Source organism: Anomaloglossus baeobatrachus, chromosome 12 (genome assembly GCF_048569485.1).
Source record: "Anomaloglossus baeobatrachus isolate aAnoBae1 chromosome 12, aAnoBae1.hap1, whole genome shotgun sequence".
Lineage (NCBI taxonomy): Eukaryota > Metazoa > Chordata > Amphibia > Anura > Aromobatidae > Anomaloglossus > Anomaloglossus baeobatrachus.
Window position 1 is genome coordinate 101956643 of NC_134364.1, and position 19457 is coordinate 101976099.

Consider the following 19457-nt stretch of genomic DNA (forward strand, 5'->3'; position numbering starts at 1 on the left):
GACAGCAAATCGACGTCCCTCGACAAGAACGTTGCTCCTTCTCGGGCAGCCATGGCCTCCCTTCAGTGGTGGCTTCTTTCCACTCTTGGCGAAGGAAAAATCCTTCCTGCCCACATCCTGGGCTGTGGTCACGGCGGACGCGAGTCTGTCAGGGAGTCTTCCCCCGCCACAGGGCTCAGGGTACATGGACTCAGCAGAGTCCTCCTTCCAGATCAATGTTCTGGAGGTGAGGGCAGTGTTCTAGCCCTAAAAGCGTTCCAGCCATGGCTGGAAGGCAGGCAGATCCGAATTCAGTCGGACAACGCCACGGCGGTGGCATACATCAACCACCAAGGCGGCACAAGCAGTCGGCAAGCCTTCCAGCAAGTCCGGCGGATTCTGCTGTGGGTGGAAGCCACAGCCTCCACCATCTCCGCAGTTCACATCCCGGGCGTAGAAAACTGGGAAGCAGACTTTCTCAGTCGCCAGGGCATGGACGCAGGGGCATGGTCTCTTCGACCGGACGTGGTTCAAGAGATTGTTGCCGCTGGGGGAAGCCGGACGTCGACCTTTTGACGTCCCGGCACAACGACAAGGTCCCAGCATTCATGGCACGTTCTCAAGATCACAGAGCTTTGGCGGCAGACGCATTAGTTCAGGATTGGTCGCAGTTTCCACTGCCTCACGTATTTCTCCTCTGGCACTGCTGCACAGAGCGTTACGCAGGATCAGATCCGACTGCCGCCGCGCCATCCTCGTCGCTCCAGACTGGCCGAGGAGGTCGTGATACACGGATCTGTGGCATCTCACGGTAGGCCAACCGTGGACACTACCAGACCAGCCTGCCGTGCTGTCTCAAGGGATGTTTTTCCATCTGAATGCTGCGGCTCTCAACCTGACTGCGTAGCCATTGAGTCCTGGATCCTAGCGTCTTCAGGGTTATCTCAAGAGGTCATTGCCACTATGAGACAAGACAGGAAACCAACGTCCGCCAAGATCTACCACAGGACGTGGAAGATCTTCTTATCTTGGTGGTCTGGTCAGAGTTTTACTCTCTGGCCATTCGCTTTGCCCACTTTCTGTCCTTCCTTCAATCCGGAATGGAAAAGGGGTTGTCTCTCGGTTCCCTCAAGGGACAAGTTTCGGCGCTTTCTGTGTTGTTTTCAAAAGCGTCTAGCCGAACTCCCTCAGGTACACACGTTCCTGCAGGGGGTTTGCCACATAGTCCCTCCTTACAAGCGTCGGCTAGAACCCTGGGATCGGAACGGGGTGATACCGGCTCTTCAGAAACCACCCTTCGAGCCATTGATTGATATTCTTTCCACGACTTTCGCAGAAGGTGGTCTTCCTAGTGGCAGTCACGTCACTCCGCATAGTTTTGCACCCAGTTCAGACATAGAATGGAGTTCCAAACGTTATTCCTTAATGTTAGTAGTTTTTCGTTTGTGAACCCTCCCCATACACACCTATTGCCAATCCACATCGTATATATAGCCTGGGTCTCAGCCTCCCATACACGGTAAGTTTTTTAACTGCATGAGAGGACACACACAAGCTAGGGACCCCAACGTAGAGAAATACTTTGGCGTAGTGTTGGGGCTCTATTGCATTGATCAATTCAGTAGCTAAATTTCTCTTTATTCATATATTCATGGCAGTAATGCAGGTTCCATTTTTCACATTTCATTCTTACAAATAGCTATTGAATTTTTCATGTCAGTATTCACACAGCAGTTTTTGCTATTACATGTATTCCCCTTCCATAGTCACTGGTGTGCATACCTTGTCTCCCCATAGTTATGTTTTTTAGGTTTTTTGCACCCAGTTCAGACATAGAATGGAGTTCCAAACGTTATTCCTTAATGTCACTCCGCAGAGTGTCTGACATAGCAGCGCTGTCATGCAAAGCCCCCCTTCCTGGTGTTTCACCAGGACAAGGTGGTTCTGCGTCCGGTTCCGGAATTCTCCCGAAGGTGGTATCCTCTGTTCATCTCAATCAGGATATCTTCTTACCTTCTTTTTGTTCTCATCCGGTTCACCAATGTGAAAAGGATTTGCACTTGTTACGTCTGGGGAGAGCACTCAGACGCTACATTTCTCGTACGGCGCCTCTGCGCCGCTCGGATGCGCTCCTTGTCCTTGTCGCTGGCCAGCGTAAAGGGTCGCAAGCTCCCAAGTCAACTTGGCTCGGTGGATCAAGGAACCAATTCTTGAAGCCTACCGTTCTGGCTGGGCTTCCAGTTCCTTCAAATCTGAAGGCCCATTCTGCCAGAGCCGTGGGTGCGTCCTAGGCGTTACTGCACCAGGCTACGGCTCAGCAGGGGTGTCAGGCGACTACCTGGTTGAGTCTGCACGCCTTCACGGAGCACTATCTAGTGCATACCTACGCTCGGCAGATGCCAGCTTAGGTAGGAGAGTCCTTCAGGCGGCGGTTGTCCACCTGTAGGAAGGAGCCGTTTTACGGCTCTTTTACCGAGGTATTCTTTTACCCACCCAGGGACTGCTTTTGGACGTCCCAATTGTCTGGGTCTCCCAATGGAGCGACAAAGAAGGGAATTTTGTTTACTTACCGTAAATTCCTTTTCTTCTAGCTCCAATTGGGAGACCCAGCACCCGCCCCTGTTCCCTTCGGGCTATTATTTCTTGTGTACACATGTTGTGCAGATTGAATTGTTCTTGGTCATGGTTTCAGTTCTCCGAACATCCTTCGGATTGAATTTACCTTAGACCAATTTATAAGTTTCCTCCTTCCTGCTTTTGCACCAAAACTGAGGAGCCCGTGAGGCACGGGAGGGTGTATAGCAGAGGGGAGGGGTTTACACTTTTAAGTGTAATACTTTGTGTGGCCTCCGGAGGCAGTAGCTATACACCCAATTGTCTGGGTCTCCCAATTGGAGCTAGAAGAAAAGGAATTTGCGGTAAGTAAACAAAATTCCCTTCTTTTTGCGTCTTGAGCTGACGTTTTTAATGGTACCATTTTTGCGCAGATGCTACGTTTTGATTGCCTGTTATTGCATTTTGCGCAAAACTTGCGGCGACCAAAAAACTTAATTTTGTCATTTGTAATTTTTTTGCCACTACACAGTTTACTGATCAGATTAATTGATTTTATATTTTCATAGATCGGGCATTTCTGAATGCGGCGATACCAAATGTTTTGTTTTTTTTTTAAACTCTTTAATTTTCAATGGGGCACAAGTGGGATGATTTGTACTTTTAGGCTATGTGTGCGCTCTGCACCGCACCGAAAAGGTGCGCTTAAGAGCGCAGCTGAAAAGCTGCGTTCTGAAGCGCATGGTGCCGGCGAGAACGTGCGCTCTGCCTGCAGCTCCTGCCATAGACAGAGCAGGGGCTGCCGGCAAAGCACAGGAAAGAAGTGACATGTCACTTCTTAGAACGCAGCGCTTTGGGCAGCAGCCGAAGCGCTGCGTTCTAATATGCCACGTGCGCACGGCCCCTGCACAATCTCCATAGATTGTGCAGGGGACGCAGGACGCATGCAGTTACGCTGCGCTACAAAGCGCAAATTTTACTAGGTCCCCTAGGGGACTATATGGATCAGCAGTCTGATGGCTCTGCCATATCTGCTGGTCACAGCTACACAGCTCTCGGCCGGGTGAAAGTGAGTCATGTGAGCTCCAGCAGTCCTCACATGACCCTGTGCTATCATGACAACCACCGGAAGTCACGTGTTTACGTCACGTGACTTCCGGTAGTGGCCAGTAAATAAATGTTTACCGCTGATGCCGTTATAATGGCGCTGTCACATATTGACAGCGCCATTTAAGGGGTTAAACGGCATGGGCAAATAACGATTCTGCTCGTGCCTGACACACACACAAATTAGCTGTAAGAATCAGCTGAGATGTGCACCGATCGCTGCAAGCTGCCGGCAGCAGACCGTGGGCAGTAACGCTATGACCACTAGGACGGAATATTACTGCCCGCGGTCGTTAAGGGGTCAAGGGCTAAATCGGAACAATAAAAAATGGGTTAATTTATAGGAAAGTAATGTGACAATGTTATAAGCCTTGGGCTTAAAGGGAGTTTGCCTATTCAATTCTGACAACTTCTCACTGAAATATTTGATGTAGGTGGCGGCTGGAATAAGCGAGAAAGAAGCAAAAGTTCTCGACCGAAACCAGTGGAGAAACCCCCAGAAAGTAAGTAGGTGCTGTGCCCGTCTGTGAATGTTACCCTGAGCTGTTCCGATGTCACTTTTTGCCTTCTGTGGCTCAGACATTTGCCAACTCCTACCGTCACCCGCTGACATCCTGGACAGGCCGCTTCATGGTCTGCGGTAACACAGGAAAAGGAAATGAAATCGCTCTGCCATCCAATGACGCACTGCTTGTGTCATCTAGGCGCTGCAGCCAATCACCGGCTGCAGTGGTCTGTCCTGTGTTGGTGCAGACCAAGGACCGGCCATTGCTGGATTCAGGTGGGTACCAGTAGGTGAATATTTATTTATTTTTTTTTCGTTTTGTATTTTAGCTGTTCCAGTAAATTCTAAAGCGGTCTTGAAATCGAAGATCGTGGCTGAGTTTAGGGTAAGAATACATTATTAAAGGGGTGATCCCCTCACTTTCACACCATGGGTTAATTAATTTGAGCTCTTCGATGACCTCTACAGATGTGGCAATAGCAGATTTTAATTTTTTTTTACTTTTTTTTACTTTTTTTTTTTTGTATTTCGAAGAAAAAGTTTGAATCGACCCTTGTTCCCAATACAAAAATTATTATAAAACCTATTTTCAGAGATAACAGCAGCATTTATATGGTTAAACAGCAGGCTCAGGTCTTGAGCCTGCTCCATTATTTGTTAAATGCGCGCCATAGCTATACAATGTATGTCATTAGGGTAGAAAAATGCACATTTTGCTGGATTCTTCTTGAATGTAAGTTGCACATATTGTTGCGTGGTTTCTGATGCGTTTTTTTTTTTTTTTATTCTTCTGTAGCCTCAAGGCCTGGTTGATGATTTGCTGTCTTTCAAGCGCTCAGCAGATAATACTGACCTGAAGGAGAAGCAGCTCTCCAATATGAGGGTGGACGTGTGCAGCACGGAGACCCTAAAACGCCTGAAAGGTACTTAATGTCAGGGCTGAGGATTACGACACCTTCTCCAGGGGCTTCAGTGTAACCAAATACTGTTGATGTCGTCGTCATTGTTATTATATAGATATATATATTTATTCCAGATAAAGCTGGAGGAAAGAAATTTTCCAAGGATTTTGAAGAGGCCAGTGCAAAGCTGGAGGAATTTGTTGGCGTCCTGGAAAAGCAGGTTAAAAATGGTCCATCCTTGGCAGAAGCTTTGGAGAATGCAGGAATTTTCTACGAAGCTCAGTATCGGGAGGTGAAGGTTGTAGTGAATGTAAGTAGTCGCAGCCTGGTACAATGATTGGGCATGACGTAACAATATGCTACGTCTGGTGCAGGCTCAGGAGCAGAGCCGACTCCACACGTATGCAGATTCCAGCTGCATTTTACAGCCAGCAGCGACTGGACCTAGCTCCAGTTGCTGCGGATAAACTACTAAGATGGCAGTGTCCTTCTCTCACAGCGACATTTCAACGGTTATATTGCCAGGTGTTGATAGGTTATCATGGCAGCTGGGACTTTATTGAAGCCCCCTCGTCATCCCCATCTTTATACTGTACTGAAGCCCAACCTGCAGCTGAACATCACGGGACAGCATTGCTGTATAGTCTTTTGGAATAATTTCTGTGATTTCTTCATCCGCAGGCATACAAAACCTTTGCCAATCGGGTGAGTAACTTAAAGAAAAAGCTCGATCAGCTGAAGGCAACTCTCCCTGATCCAGAGGAGTCTCCCATGCCATCCCCAACCATCGACGCTCCTTCTCCCACTGGCTCAGAGTCCCCATTTCAAGGAATGGGCGACATGAGCCCATTGTCTCCAGAAGTCGAGCCGATGCCATCAGAATCCCCTGAGCCTCCGAAGGACAATCGCATGGTGGAGGACATGGACCTCTCTGATGTGGACGCCGATGAAGAAATGCCGGAGATTATTGGTATGCGTTACACCTGGCAGGCACAAGTGTATTTTATTTATTTTTTTAAAGGGGTGTTCTTAGAAGTGGAAGTTGCCCTGTATCCATAGAATGACTGGCAATCCCAAAGTCTTGTAACGGAGCGTAGGTGCACATACTCAACCTTTCTTATTCAATGCAGAATAGCTGAGCGCTGTAAGGTCTTGACCATGAATCGAGCGGAGGTTGTATGCCCCTGTGCTAGGGTTCTGTTAATGCTGACCCCTGAAGTCAGACATTTTTAGTACATGGTGTAGTTTTGTCTAATTTTCTGTGTATTATTTTGTGTTTGCGCCAGCCTATGGGTAAGCGTCACACAGGATATGATTATCAGGAATTAATCGCCTTGTTTAATGTCTAGCTTGGCTAATGTAATGATCCACTCATGTAGCCCGTCCAGCTGAACATTTCTTGTACTGGAATGCGATGCCTATGCTTACATAATTTCTGTTTTTGTTATTTTGTAGTTGAAGAAATGAAGGTGCATCCAGAGTCACCGGCGTCAGCGGTGAAGGACGCAGACGACTCTCCCGCGACTACACAACACAGCGACGTCACTGACTCAACCCCTGCTGCAGACTCAGCCCCATCCCCTCCTCCCGTCGCCATTAGTGCACCAGCACAAACCGTCACCTCCACTACGACCGCTGCAGCGTCCTCTCCTGTAACACCAACTCTGCCTAAAACAGTAACCACTCCTGTTATCCCTCCGTCAATGCCCCTGGCATTGCCGAACTTGGCCAATGTAGACCTGGGGAAAATCAGCTCCATCCTAAGTAGCCTTACATCTGTCATGAAAACAGGTGAGTGTCCACACACATTTATAGCTGACATTCCTGGAGAGCTTTGGGCTTTGGAGGGATGGATTTGTTAATGTGACAGCTGAACATACACCTTAACTTTGTAACCTTATTTAACGTCTTTCTTATAGGTGTAAGTCCAGCACCCAAGCCGTCCCCTGGTACACCAACAACACCAACTTCCAGCTTAGGAGCAGCAGCCAAGCCACCGGCTCAGTCTGCATCAAATCCTCTGGCAAATATTCTATCCAAAGTGGAGATCACTCCTGAAAGCATTCTCTCTGCCTTGTCTAAAACGCAGGTTCCCTCCACGCCCAATCTGCAAGGTAGATGTATTACCCCCCCCCCCTTTTTATCCCATTTCCTTGCCTTTTTTTCTTTTTCCCTTGCTTTTTTCCCCTTTCTTTGCCCTTTTCTTTTCTCTGTGGCTTTATTGGGGGACACAGGAAACCATAGCTTGCGTTTTTCTTTTTCCCTTTCCTTGCCTTTTTCTTTTTCCCTTTCCTTGCCTTTTTCTTTTTCCCTTTCCTTGCCTTTTTCTTTTTCCCTTTCCTTGCCTTTTTCTTTTTCCCTTTCCTTTCCTTTTCCTTTTTCCCTTTCCTTGCCTTTTTTCTTTTTCCCTTTCCTTGCCTATTTTTCTTTTTCCCTTTCCTTGCCTCTTTTTCCCTTGCCTGGTCTATTTCCCTTTTCTTGGCTTGTCAATTACCCATTTCATGTTTTTTGGGTCTTCATCCTTTTGGAGTGTTAGCTTTTTTGTGTCCACTTTTCAGCTTTTATCAAGACAAAAACTTAACCTTTTGACATCTGTATTCAGATGCTAAAGGAAAAGTCAATAGTGAGTGAATGGGACGGAGCTTCAGTTTCAGGGAGGACCCATTATTATAGTTCTGTAACACTGACTACTTCAGCACCACTCGTATAGTTTAACCCCTTCACCCGCTGGCAATTTCAGTTTGTTTTCCTCCCCTTCTTCCAAAAGCCACTACTTTAATTATTTTTCTGTCAATATAGCCATACGAGGGCTTGTTTTTGTGGGACGAGTTGTACTTTTTGAAGAAAACCATTTATTTTGTCCGATATTGTACTGGAAAAGTGGTCAATAATTCCAAGTGTTGTGAAATTGCAAAAAGTGCAATTGCATGGTTTGGGCGCTTTTATTCACTGTGTTTCACTGTTTTGAAAAGCTGACCTGTCAGTAGAATTCCTCAGGTGGGTATGAGTTCATAGATGCCAAACATATAGTTTTTATCTAAACTGTGAAATAAAATAAAATCAAAAGTTAGATAAAAAAATTAGCGCTTTTCTTTGTCGCTCCATTGGGAGACCCAGACAATTGGGTGTATAGCTTCTGCCTCCGGAGGCCACACAAAGTATTACACTTAAGTGTAAAGCCCCTCCCCTTCTGCCTATACACCCCCCGTGCCTCACGGGCTCCTCAGTTTTTATGCTTTGTGCGAAGGAGGCTGACATCCACGCATAGCTCCACATCTTAGTCAGCAGCAGCTGCTGACTATATCGGATGGAAGAAAAGAGGGCCCATAACAGGGCCCCCAGCATGCTCCCTTCTCACCCCACTCTGGTCGGCGGTGCTGTTAAGGTTGAGGTACCCATTGCGGGTACACAGGCAGGAGCCACATGCTGTTTTCCTTCCCCATCCCTGCAGGGCTCTGGGTGAAGTGGGATCCAGGATCGGTCTCCAGGCACTGGGACCGTGCTCCCTCCGCAGCCCCTGGGGAATCTGCTGGACAGGAGCCGGGTATCGTCAGGGACAAGGCCCTGCTACTGTGAGGTACTCTGTGTCCCCCTGGGGGACCGCGCATGGAGCGCTTGTGCCATACACACTGCAGCACTGCTGGGTGTGTTAGTGCGCCGGGGACTACCGCGCCGGCCGCGCTTATTTGCCGGCCGCGCTTATAACTTTAGTCCCCGGCTTTTGCGGCCTAGTATCGCATATTCCCGCCCCCAGGCCTGCCAGTCAGGGGAAGGGCGGGACGCTGCACTGGACGTCAGCGCTGAGGGCTGGAGCATACTTTGTATCCTCCTCCCCCCTCACTGAGCACCGTGGGGCACCAGATTCCCGCACTTTCTGGGGCACGCCCACGGCCCTCTCCTCCCCACAGAACGCCGGCAGCCATTCCTGTCAGCACTTCTGACGCTGGAGAGGAGAGACAACACGGCTCTGGGAGGCCCAGGCAGGGAATCTGGTGATCACACAACCGCTTTGAGCGGTCGGTAAGCAGCACCTGGGTGCTGGCCCCACTGAGTGCCGAAGTGTACATATATATATATGCTTATATGCTATACATTTACACTGTACGGTCGCACTGTTGATTTTTGGCTATATACCCTCCTGGATTGTACTCAGAGGAGACAACAGCATGTCGTCCGCAAAAAGCAAGGGTGCCAAAGCACAGGCTTACTTTGCAACCTGTACCTCATGTGCGGCTATACTACCGGCAGGTTCCACTGACCCTCATTGTGTGCAATGCTCGGCCCCTGTGGCACTTACTCAGCCGGAGCCTCTGCTACTGGTGGCCCAGGTGGAACCACCTGCTACCACTGTCCAGGTGACAGGGACGGAGTTTGCAGTATTTGCTGACAAACTGTCTGAGAGTATGGATAAATGGTCTGCTAAGATACTAGAAGCCTTACAGTCCAGACCGGTGACTCAGGCCACGGGCACTGTTGAATCATTGACCCCAGGCCCCCCTCAGTTGGAGCAGCAAAGTGCTCCTGGGGTGACCCATAGGTCCCAGGGTGAGGTCTCTGACACGGACCGCAGTCCCAGGCCGCCTAAGCGGGCTCGCTGGGAAATTCCCTCGACTTCATCACATTGTTCAGGGTCTCAGCAGTTATAGCGTCCATCAATCAGGTGTTGGAGCTTTCTCCCCCAGCGCCTCCAATTGAGGAGTCAGCTTCTCAGCAGGAGAAATTCCGTTTCAGGTTTCCCAAGCGTACTTTGAGTACGTTTCTGGATCACTCTGACTTCAGAGAGGCAGTCCAGAAACACCGAGCTTGTCCAGATAAGCGTTTTTCCAAGCGCCTTAAGGATACACGTTATCCCTTCCCCCCTGACGTTGTCAAGGGCTGGGCTCAGTGTCCCAAGGTGGATCCTCCAGTCTCCAGACTGGCGGCTAGATCCATAGTTGCAGTGGAAGATGGGGCTTCACTCAAAGATGCCACTGACAGACAGATGGAGCTCTGGTTGAAATCCATCTATGAAGCTATCAGCGCGTCTTTTGCTCCGGCATTTGCAGCCGTATGGGCACTCCAAGCTATCTCAGCTTGTCATGCGCAGATTAATGCAGTCACACGTACATCTGCTCCGCAAGTGGTGTCTTTAACCTCTCAGGCGTCGGCGTTTGCGTCCTACGCCATTAATGCTGTCCTGGACTCTGCGAGCCGTACGGCGGTAGCATCCGCCAATTCGGTGGCAGTCCGCAGGGCCATGTGGCTACGTGAATGGAAGGCAGACTCTGCTTCCAAAAAAGTTCTTAACCGGTTTGCCATTTTCTGGCGACCGTCTGTTTGGTGAGCGATTGGATGAAATCATTAAACAATCCAAGGGAAAGGACTCGTCCTTACCCCAGTCCAAACCAAACAGACCTCAACCACGGAAGGTACAATCGAGGTTTCGGTCCTTTCGGCCCGCGGGCAGGTCTCAATTCTCCTCGTCCAAAAGGCCTCAGAAGGATCAGAGGAACTCCGATTCATGGCGGTCTAAGTCACGTCCTAAAAAGACCGCCGGGGGAACCGCTCCCAAAGCGGCCTCCTCACACCGCATCCTCGGTCGGTGGCAGGCTTTCCCGCTTTTGCGACGCCTGGCTGCCACAGGTAAAAGACCGTTGGGTGAGAGACATTCTGTCTCACGGTTACAGGATAGAGTTCAACTCTCGTCCTCCGACTCGGTTCTTCAGAACATCCCCGCCCCCGAGCGAGCCGATGCTCTTCTTCAGGCGGTGTGCACTCTGAAGGCAGAAGGAGTGGTGATCCCTGTTCCTCTTCAGCAACAGGGTCACGGTTTTTACTCCAACTTGTTCGTGGTGCCGAAAAAGGACGGATCCTTCCGTCCTGTTCTGGACCTAAAGCTGCTCAACAAACATGTAAAAACCAGGCGGTTCCGGATGGAATCACTCCGCTCCGTCATCGCCTCAATGTCCCAGGGAGATTTCCTAGCATCAATCGACATCAAAGATGCTTATCTCCACGTACCGATTGCTCAAAGAGCATCAGCGCTTCCTGCGTTTCGCCATAGGGGACGAACACCTTCAGTTCGTGGCACTGCCTTTCGGCTTGGCGACAGCCCCACGGGTCTTCACCAAGGTCATGGCAACAGTAGTAGCAGTTCTGCACTCTCAGGGACACTCGGTGATCCCTTACTTAGACTATCTGCTTGTCAAGGCATCCTCTCAAGTGGCATGCCAACACAGCCTGAGCATTGCTATAGAGACTCTCCAGAGTTTCGGGTGGATCATCAATTTTCCAAAGTCAAATCTGACACCGGCCCAATCACTGACATATCTTGGCATGGAGTTTCATACTGTCTCAGCGATAGTGAAGCTTCCGCTGGTCAAACAGCGTTCACTACAGACAGGGGTGCAATCTCTCCTTCAAGGCCAGTCACACCCCTTGCGGCGCCTCATGCACTTCCTAGGGAAGATGGTAGCAGCAATGGAGGCAGTTCCTTTTTGCGCAGTTTCATCTGCGTCCACTTCAATGGGACATTCTCCGCAAATGGGACAGGAAGTCGACGTCCCTCGACAGGAACGTCTCCCTTTCTCGGGCAGCCAAGGCTTCCCTTCAGTGGTGGCTTCTTCCCACTTCTCTGTCGAAGGGGAAATCCTTCCTGCCCCCATCCTGGGCTGTGGTCACGACGGACGCGAGCCTGTCAGGGTGGGGAGCGGTCTTTCTCCACCACAGGGCTCAGGGTACTTGGACTTAGCCAGAGTCCTCCCTTCAGATCAATGTTCTGGAGATAAGGGCAGTGTATCTTGCCCTAAAGGCGTTCCAGCCGTGGCTGGAAGGCAAGCAGATCCGAATTCAGTCGGACAACTCCACAGCGGTGGCATACATCAACCACCAAGGCGGAACACGCAGTCGGCAAGCCTTCCAGGAAGTCCGGCGGATTCTGCTATGGGTGGAAGCCACAGCCTCCACCATATCCGCAGTTCACATCCCGGGCGTAGAAAACTGGGAAGCAGACTTTTTCAGTCGCCAGGGCATGGACGCAGGGGAATGGTCCCTTCACCCGGACGTGTTTCAGGAGATCTGTTGCCGCTGGGGGATGCCGGACGTCGACCTAATGGCGTCCCGGCACAACCACAAGGTCCCGACATTCATGGCACGGTCTCAAGATCACAGAGCTCTGGCGGCAGACGCCTTAGTTCAGGATTGGTCGCAGTTTCAACTCCCTTATGTGTTTCCTCCTCTGGCACTGTTGCCCAGAGTGTTACGCAAGATCAGGTCCGACTGCCGCCGCGCCATCCTCGTCGCTCCAGACTGGCCGAGGAGGTCGTGGTACCCGGATCTGTGGCATCTCACGGTGGGCCAACCGTGGGCACTACCAGACCGACCAGACTTGCTGTCTCAAGGACCGTTTTTCCATCTGAATTCTGCGGCCCTCAACCTGACTGTGTGGCCATTGAGTCCTGGATCCTAGCGTCTTCAGGGTTATCTCAAGAGGTCATTGCCACTATGAGACAGGCTAGGAAACCAACGTCCGCCAAGATCTACCACAGGACGTGGAGGATATTCTTATCTTGGTGCTCTGATCAGAGTTTTTCTCCCTGGCCATTTGCCTTGCCCACTTTTCTTTCCTTCCTTCAATCCGGATTGGAAAAAGGTTTGTCGCTCGGCTCCCTTAAGGGACAAGTCTCAGCGCTCTCTGTGTTCTTTCAGAAGCGCCTAGCCAGACTTCCACAGGTACGCACGTTCCTGCAGGGGGTTTGTCACATAGTCCCTCCTTACAAGCGGCCGTTAGAACCCTGGGATCTGAACAGGGTGCTGATGGCTCTTCAGAAACCACCTTTCGAGCCAATGAGGGATATTCCTCTCTCACGCCTTTCGCAGAAAGTGGCCTTCCTAGTAGCAGTCACATCACTTCGGAGAGTGTCTGAGCTAGCAGCGCTGTCATGCAAAGCCCCTTTCCTGGTGTTTCACCAGGACAAGGTGGTTCTGCGTCCGGTTCCGGAATTCCTCCCTAAGGTGGTATCCCCCTTTCATCTCAATCAGGATATCTCCTTACCCTCTTTTTGTCCTCATCCAGTTCACCAATGTGAAAGGGATTTGCACTTGTTAGATCTGGTGAGAGCACTCAGACTCTACATTTCTCGTACGGCGCCCCTGCGTCGCTCGGATGCACTCTTTGTCCTTGTCGCTGGCCAGCGTAAAGGGTCACAGGCTTCCAAATCAACCCTGGCTCGGTGGATCAAGGAACCTATTCTCGAAGCTTACCGATCTTCTGGGCTTCCGGTTCCCTCAGGGCTAAGGGCCCATTCTACCAGAGCTGTAGGTGCGTCCTGGGCTTTGCGGCACCAGGCTACGGCTCAGCAGGTGTGTCAGGCAGCTACCTGGTCGAGCCTGCACACTTTCACGAAACACTATCAGGTGCATACCTATGCTTCGGCAGATGCCAGCCTAGGTAGGCGAGTCCTTCAGGCGGCGGTTGCCCACCTGTAGGAAGGGGCCGTTTTACGGCTCTATTTCGATGTTTTACTTTACCCACCCAGGGACTGCTTTTGGACGTCCCAATTGTCTGGGTCTCCCAATGGAGCGACAAAGAAGAAGGGAATTTTGTTTACTTACCGTAAATTCCTTTTCTTCTAGCTCCAATTGGGAGACCCAGCACCCGCCCCTGTTCCCTTCGGGCTGTTGTTTTTTGTGTACACATGTTGTTCATGTTCAATGGTCTAGTTCTCCGAAATTTCTTCGGACTGAATTTACTTTAAACCAATTTATAACTTTTCCTCCTTCTTGCTTTTGCACCAAAACTGAGGAGCCCGTGAGGCACGGGGGGTGTATAGGCAGAAGGGGAGGGGCTTTACACTTTTAAGTGTAATACTTTGTGTGGCCTCCGGAGGCAGAAGCTATACACCCAATTGTCTGGGTCTCCCAATTGGAGCTAGAAGAAAAGGAATTTACGGTAAGTAAACAAAATTCCCTTCTTTGTAGCCATTTTCTGAGTCCCGAAGCTTTCTCACTTTTTAGATCCTCGAGTTTAGTGGCTGCTTATTTTTTTGTCGTTATACTGTTTTTGCTTTGATGCAAAGTTTTGTTAACCTGTAATTTTCTTTTTATTGCAACATTAGGGAGACCAAAACAACTGGACAGACACAGCCAAATACAGTATCTTGTGAAAGTGTTCAGTCCCCTTGAATTTTTGAACCTTTTCCCACATTTCAGGCTTTAAATATAAAGATAAAAATTTACATTTTATGGTGAAAAATCAACAAGTGGGGACACAATTGTGAAGTTGAACGATATTTTTATTGCTTATTTAAAACTTTTATAAATAATAACTGAAAATTGGGATGTGTAATATTATTTGGCCCCTTTTAAGTTTAACACTTTGTTGCGCCACCTTTTGCTGCGATTACAGCACAAGTCTCTTGGGGTATGTGTCTATCAGTTTTGCACATGGAGAGACTGAAATTCTCGCCCATTCTTCCTTTGTAAACAGCTGGAGCTGAGTGAGGTTGGATGGAGGCGTTTGTGAACAGCAGTTTTCAGCTCTTTCCACAGATTCTCGATTGGGTTCAGGTCTGGACTGTGACTTGGCCATTCTAACACCTGGATACGTTTATTTGTGAACCATTCCATTGTAGATTTTGCTTTGTTTGGGATCATTGTCTTGTTGGAAGACAGATCTCCGTCCCAGCAGGGCTGTGGAGTCGGAGTCCTGCAGTCGGAGCTCATTTTGGTGGAGTCGAAGCTTATTTTGGTGGAGTCGGTATAAAATGCACAGACTCCTAAAATATATAATAAATTGGGGACAGTAGTGCAATGCATAGTGTGATTCAATTTTTTTCATAGGAATTTGGGAAAGTTATGAAATGTCCTATAAATGGCTGTTCTATTATTTTCTAAGGCTGCATTCACACACAGCGTTTTTGCTGCGTTTTTGAGGATACGTTATTCAGCTGCAAAAGCATATCAGCTTTTTAAAAAACCGCATCACCTGAGAGGTTTTTGAGCTCATAAATAATGCTTTCAATAGCAAACGCAGATTAGAAAAAATACCACAAACTGACTGCTCATTCTTTGTGAGGATCCTCACAAAACGCTGTGTCTGAATGTCCTATCTTTTCACCCATTGCCTTTGCTGGGATGTCCAGAGTCACTGCATTTCACTGAATTATTTTGCCATCAATGTTCGATATGTTTTTGACAAAGAAATTGTTAGTAAGTCACTGGCAGTAAAAGATAGTAAAGCTCATCACACTAGCCAGTTTCTCCAGGCCTTAGTGGAAAAAGTTCTTCAAGATTAAGAACACAAAAAAGAGCAGGTTCTTCTCATTGTAACGGACAATGCTTGAAACAGAATTACAATTACACTGATGAATGAGAATAATGAACAGCTAGAAGAACATTTAGGATTTAGTGTGTTAGAGATGTAAGGCCACAGTGCTGTTCATGTAACTGAGGAACAAACAGATATTACAACAGAAGAACAGCAAAATGATACTTTAGGATTAGATGATCTTGTTGATGCTGCTTCAAAACACTTTCATATTCATCACATGCGCTGTGTTGTGCACACGCTGCAGCTGTCAATAAGAGTCTGCAAGTGGGACCCCGATTTTCACACATCCGGCTTTTCGCCGGTTTGGCGGATGCGGGGCACTCTAGTACAGTGTATACAGTACAGTGGCAGCGCGACAAACGATGGTCACATGCTTTCATGTGACTGGAGAATGTGACCCGGAAGATGTGGCGCTGCCACTGTACTGTATCGTACTGTACTGGCGTGAGCTGCAACCGCCAAACCAGCGAAAAGCCGGATGTGTGAAACTGGGCGGACATGCTGGAAATCTGATTGGAAAAGTGAGGAAGTTGGTTATTGCCGCCAGAACCCCTAAAATTGATTCCATCTTGAAGAGACTTGCTGACGTGCTGGGAAAGGGGCAATTGTTGATCAAGCCACTCGGTGAGGCAGCACTTATTTAATGACTGAGGGATTGCTTGAACTAAAATTGTTTCTTATAGATATGGTGAACTCTCAAGTAACCTTAAATGAAGGTCAATGGACACAGGTAGCTTAATTGAAGGAATTGCTTAATCACCCATTTACCATGACAATAAAATTACAAGCTGAGGATTTAACTCCTGGCATTTTCATAAGGGAGTGAAAGAACTTACTATTTTGCCTGTCCCAAAGAGGAGGTTTAATCGCAGATGACATTTCTCTGACGCCTCATTGGGGGACACAGGACCATGGGTGTTATGCTGCTTATCCATAGGAGGACACGAAGTAGATGCAAAGATGTTAGCTCCTCACCTGCAGTATACACCCCCTGGCCCAGCCAGGCTGCTTCAGTTTTAGCTTTGTGTCTATAGGAGGCACATCTCTGCAGACTACTGCAGCAAGAATTTTTTGTTTTTAGAGGGCGACAGTTTTCTTCGGGGACAGATTTTCCCCAAACCATCAACAGGCGGGAACGCGGAGTGTCGCCTCCCCGTACCCCTCCTGCGACGCTGGATCCTGGGCTGTTACTCACTGGACGACAGGTCTCATGGCACTGATTTTCCAGAGCCCAGAGCAGATGAAAACTTCCTCAGCCCCTCTTGCAGGCTCTGAGTTGATACATGTTCTGCACAAAGTGTGACCAGGCAGCAGACTGCCATCTCCACAGGAGCTGATGTGAGATCATTCCGATTTTTCCAGAGCAGATGGGAAAACTTCCTCAGCCTCTCTTGCAGGCTCTGAGTTGATACACGCTCTGCACCAGCGTGACCAGGCAGCAGACTGCCATCTCCACAGGAGCTGATGTGAGATCATTCCGATTTTTCCAGAGCAGATGGGAAAACTTCCTCAGCCCCTCTTGCAGGCTCTGAGTTGATACATGTTCTGCACAAAGTGTGACCAGGCAGCAGACTGCCATCTCCACAGGAGCTGATGTGAGATCATTCCGATTTTTCCAGAGCAGATGGGAAAACTTCCTCAGCCTCTCTTGCAGGCTCTGAGTTGATACACGCTCTGCACCAGCGTGACCAGGCAGCAGGCATCAGACTGCCATCTCCACAGGAGTTGAGGTGAGATCCTTCCGATTTTTTTTTTCCAGAGCAGATGAAAACTTCCTCAGTCCCTCTGGCAGGCTCTGAGTTGATACAAGTTCTGCCAGCAGGCTCAGACTCTCCACACTGAATTGGAGCAAAGGTCACACTGACTGGATGCACATGAGCTGTGATTGCAGACTCCAGCATAGCATTCCACCTGTGGCGGGGGGAGGGGCAGAGCCCCCAGGACTCAGTGCACCCGCAGCTGCGGTACACTTATAGAGTTTTTTCTGTCCACCATTGTTGTGCAGGGCTGGAGGGGGGCAGGGGAGTCCCTTCCCACCATTTTTTTTTTGTTATATTTTCTCATGCCTTTTTGTCAGAGCTAAGCCTCGTCCTCTCCGACGCTCGATAAGAAAGCGCGTGTAACCCTCCTCACACAGGATCTGGAGAGCGTTGCTCCCTCTTGTTGTGATCAGCGCCTGTGGGCGTCTCTCAGAGCTGGCTTCCTCCTTCCCAGAACTGGGACACAGGAGGAGGGGGGGAGGGGTCATCAGGTTCTGTGTGAGTTATAGCCTCACTTGCATATTAGCTCTGCAGAGCATTACTCCCTCATTACAATCAGTTTGTGTCTCATCAGCCAGGGGCTGCAGTCACATGTTTTATGCCCTGCATAACTACAGCAACTATAAGATGCTGAGCCACTAGGGGATGATAGCACCTCTTCCTTCTGTGAGTCCGGTGCGCCTGTAGCTTCCCCCACCACCACCGCAGCAACCGCTGCCAGCCCAGAGCCTACGGCTCCCAGTCCCCCGGAATGGGCACAGTTACCAGAACTTGGTGCTTTTTTATGAAACATCGTCCTCACACCCCTCGAGGCCCCTGGACAGAACGCAGCCTGATGACACCTCTATAGAGGGTCCTTCTGATAAGAATCAGCCATCTGCTTTACAGTTTGCCGATCAGAAAAAGGGCATGAACCCCATGGTTCTCCCTCTGGGGTATACAGATGGGGTTCTCCCACATGTTCCGCGGTCCCTGAGGAGCCGGAGGAAGGGGAATGATGTTTGTACCGAGATGATTCCTTGGTTTCAACCTCCCTGAGCGATCAAGCTGCGATGGACTGCCTTATTGCAGCAATCAACCAAAAACTCTGCATGTGGAAGATCTCCCATCCACTACTACTGACCCTGTGGTCTCCTTTTAAAAGGGTGAAGAAACCTCAAAGAAGAAAGGGATTTTAACGCCGCTTCGGTATCCGTAAACTCATGGAGTCCCAGTACCCCTTTGGCTTAGCTGTCTCTAAGGGCTGGGCTGATCTGGCCTCGGTGGACCCTCACCCGCCTTCCGCCTGCCTGAAGGACCACTCCTATCTTTTACTTGATGGATCCTCCTTCAAGGACCCGACAGACAGACATGTGGAGCAGCTCGATCGCTCTGCCTCGAGGCCGCGGGTCCCTCTCCCCTTCCATGTGGGTCGCACAGGCACCAGGACTACCAGTTTCCCTCAGACCCTCACAGATGTAACAGTTCACATTGCTGCGGCGGCAGAGTACCTCATGCAGGCCTCCCTCGGCGCTGCTACCTGCGCAGTTATTCCCGCCTGAAATACCATAGCCATCCGTAAGGCCCTCTGGTTCCGATAATGGAGAGCGGACTCGGTCTCTAAGAAGCCTCTCACAGTACTCCTTCCAGACCGATGGTTTGCCGATCGTCTGGACAGGCTCTTGTTTTTTTTTTTTTTGTTTTGTTTTTTTTTTGTCTGATGCCACGGGAGGAAAAGAGTACCTCCCTCCCCCAACTCTAGCCCAGGATGTTTTTTTACTAGACACGCAGGGCCCGACCTTCTCAGCCCTCCCCGAGTCCACCTCGTCCTGGCAGTCTAGACAAAGACCGAGGAGTCTCGTCCTCCTCCATCTGGGTCGCCGCCTCAGACCACAAATGGGTGTGATACCTTGTGTCTTCCGGTTACCACATTGAATTCTGGACCCGATCCCCTGGTCAGTCTTTCTTCAGCGCTCTATTGGGAGACCCAGACGATTGGGGGTATAGCTACTGCCTCCGGAGGCCACACAAAGCACTACACCAAAAAGTGCAAGGCCCCTCCCCTTCTGGCTATACCCCCCCGTGGTATCACGGGTTCTCCAGTTTTCAAGCTTTGTGCGAAGGAGGTCAGACATCCATACATAGCTCCACAGATTTTAGTCAGCAGTAGCTGCTGACTATTTCGGATGGAAGAAAAGAGGGCCCATATAGGGCCCCCAGCATGCTCCCGTCTCACCCGTGGATGGTGTTGTACGGTTGAGGTACCTATTGCTGGTACAGAGGCTGGAGCCCCACATGCTGCTTTCCTTCCACATCCCCTTGTAGGGCTCTGTGGAAGTGGGATCCTGCCGGCTTCTAAGCTC

At 49.6% G+C, this 19457-nt stretch overlaps 1 protein-coding gene across 2 annotated transcripts in view; it reads left to right on the forward strand.

Moving 5' to 3' along the window:
• Nucleotides 1-19457, forward strand: part of RPRD2 (regulation of nuclear pre-mRNA domain containing 2) — a 90442-nt gene that overhangs the window by 55969 nt on the left and 15016 nt on the right. For both annotated transcript variants that reach the window (XR_012727652.1, XM_075329938.1), the window contains exons 4-10: nt 4074-4142; nt 4474-4529; nt 4941-5067; nt 5181-5356; nt 5728-6016; nt 6502-6837; nt 6966-7160. Coding sequence is in view for 1 of the 2 variants with exons in the window: in XM_075329938.1 (XP_075186053.1) it covers nt 4074-4142; nt 4474-4529; nt 4941-5067; nt 5181-5356; nt 5728-6016; nt 6502-6837; nt 6966-7160 (1248 nt within the window). In the remaining variant the exon portion in view is untranslated. The remainder of the gene's footprint in view (nt 1-4073; nt 4143-4473; nt 4530-4940; nt 5068-5180; nt 5357-5727; nt 6017-6501; nt 6838-6965; nt 7161-19457) is intronic.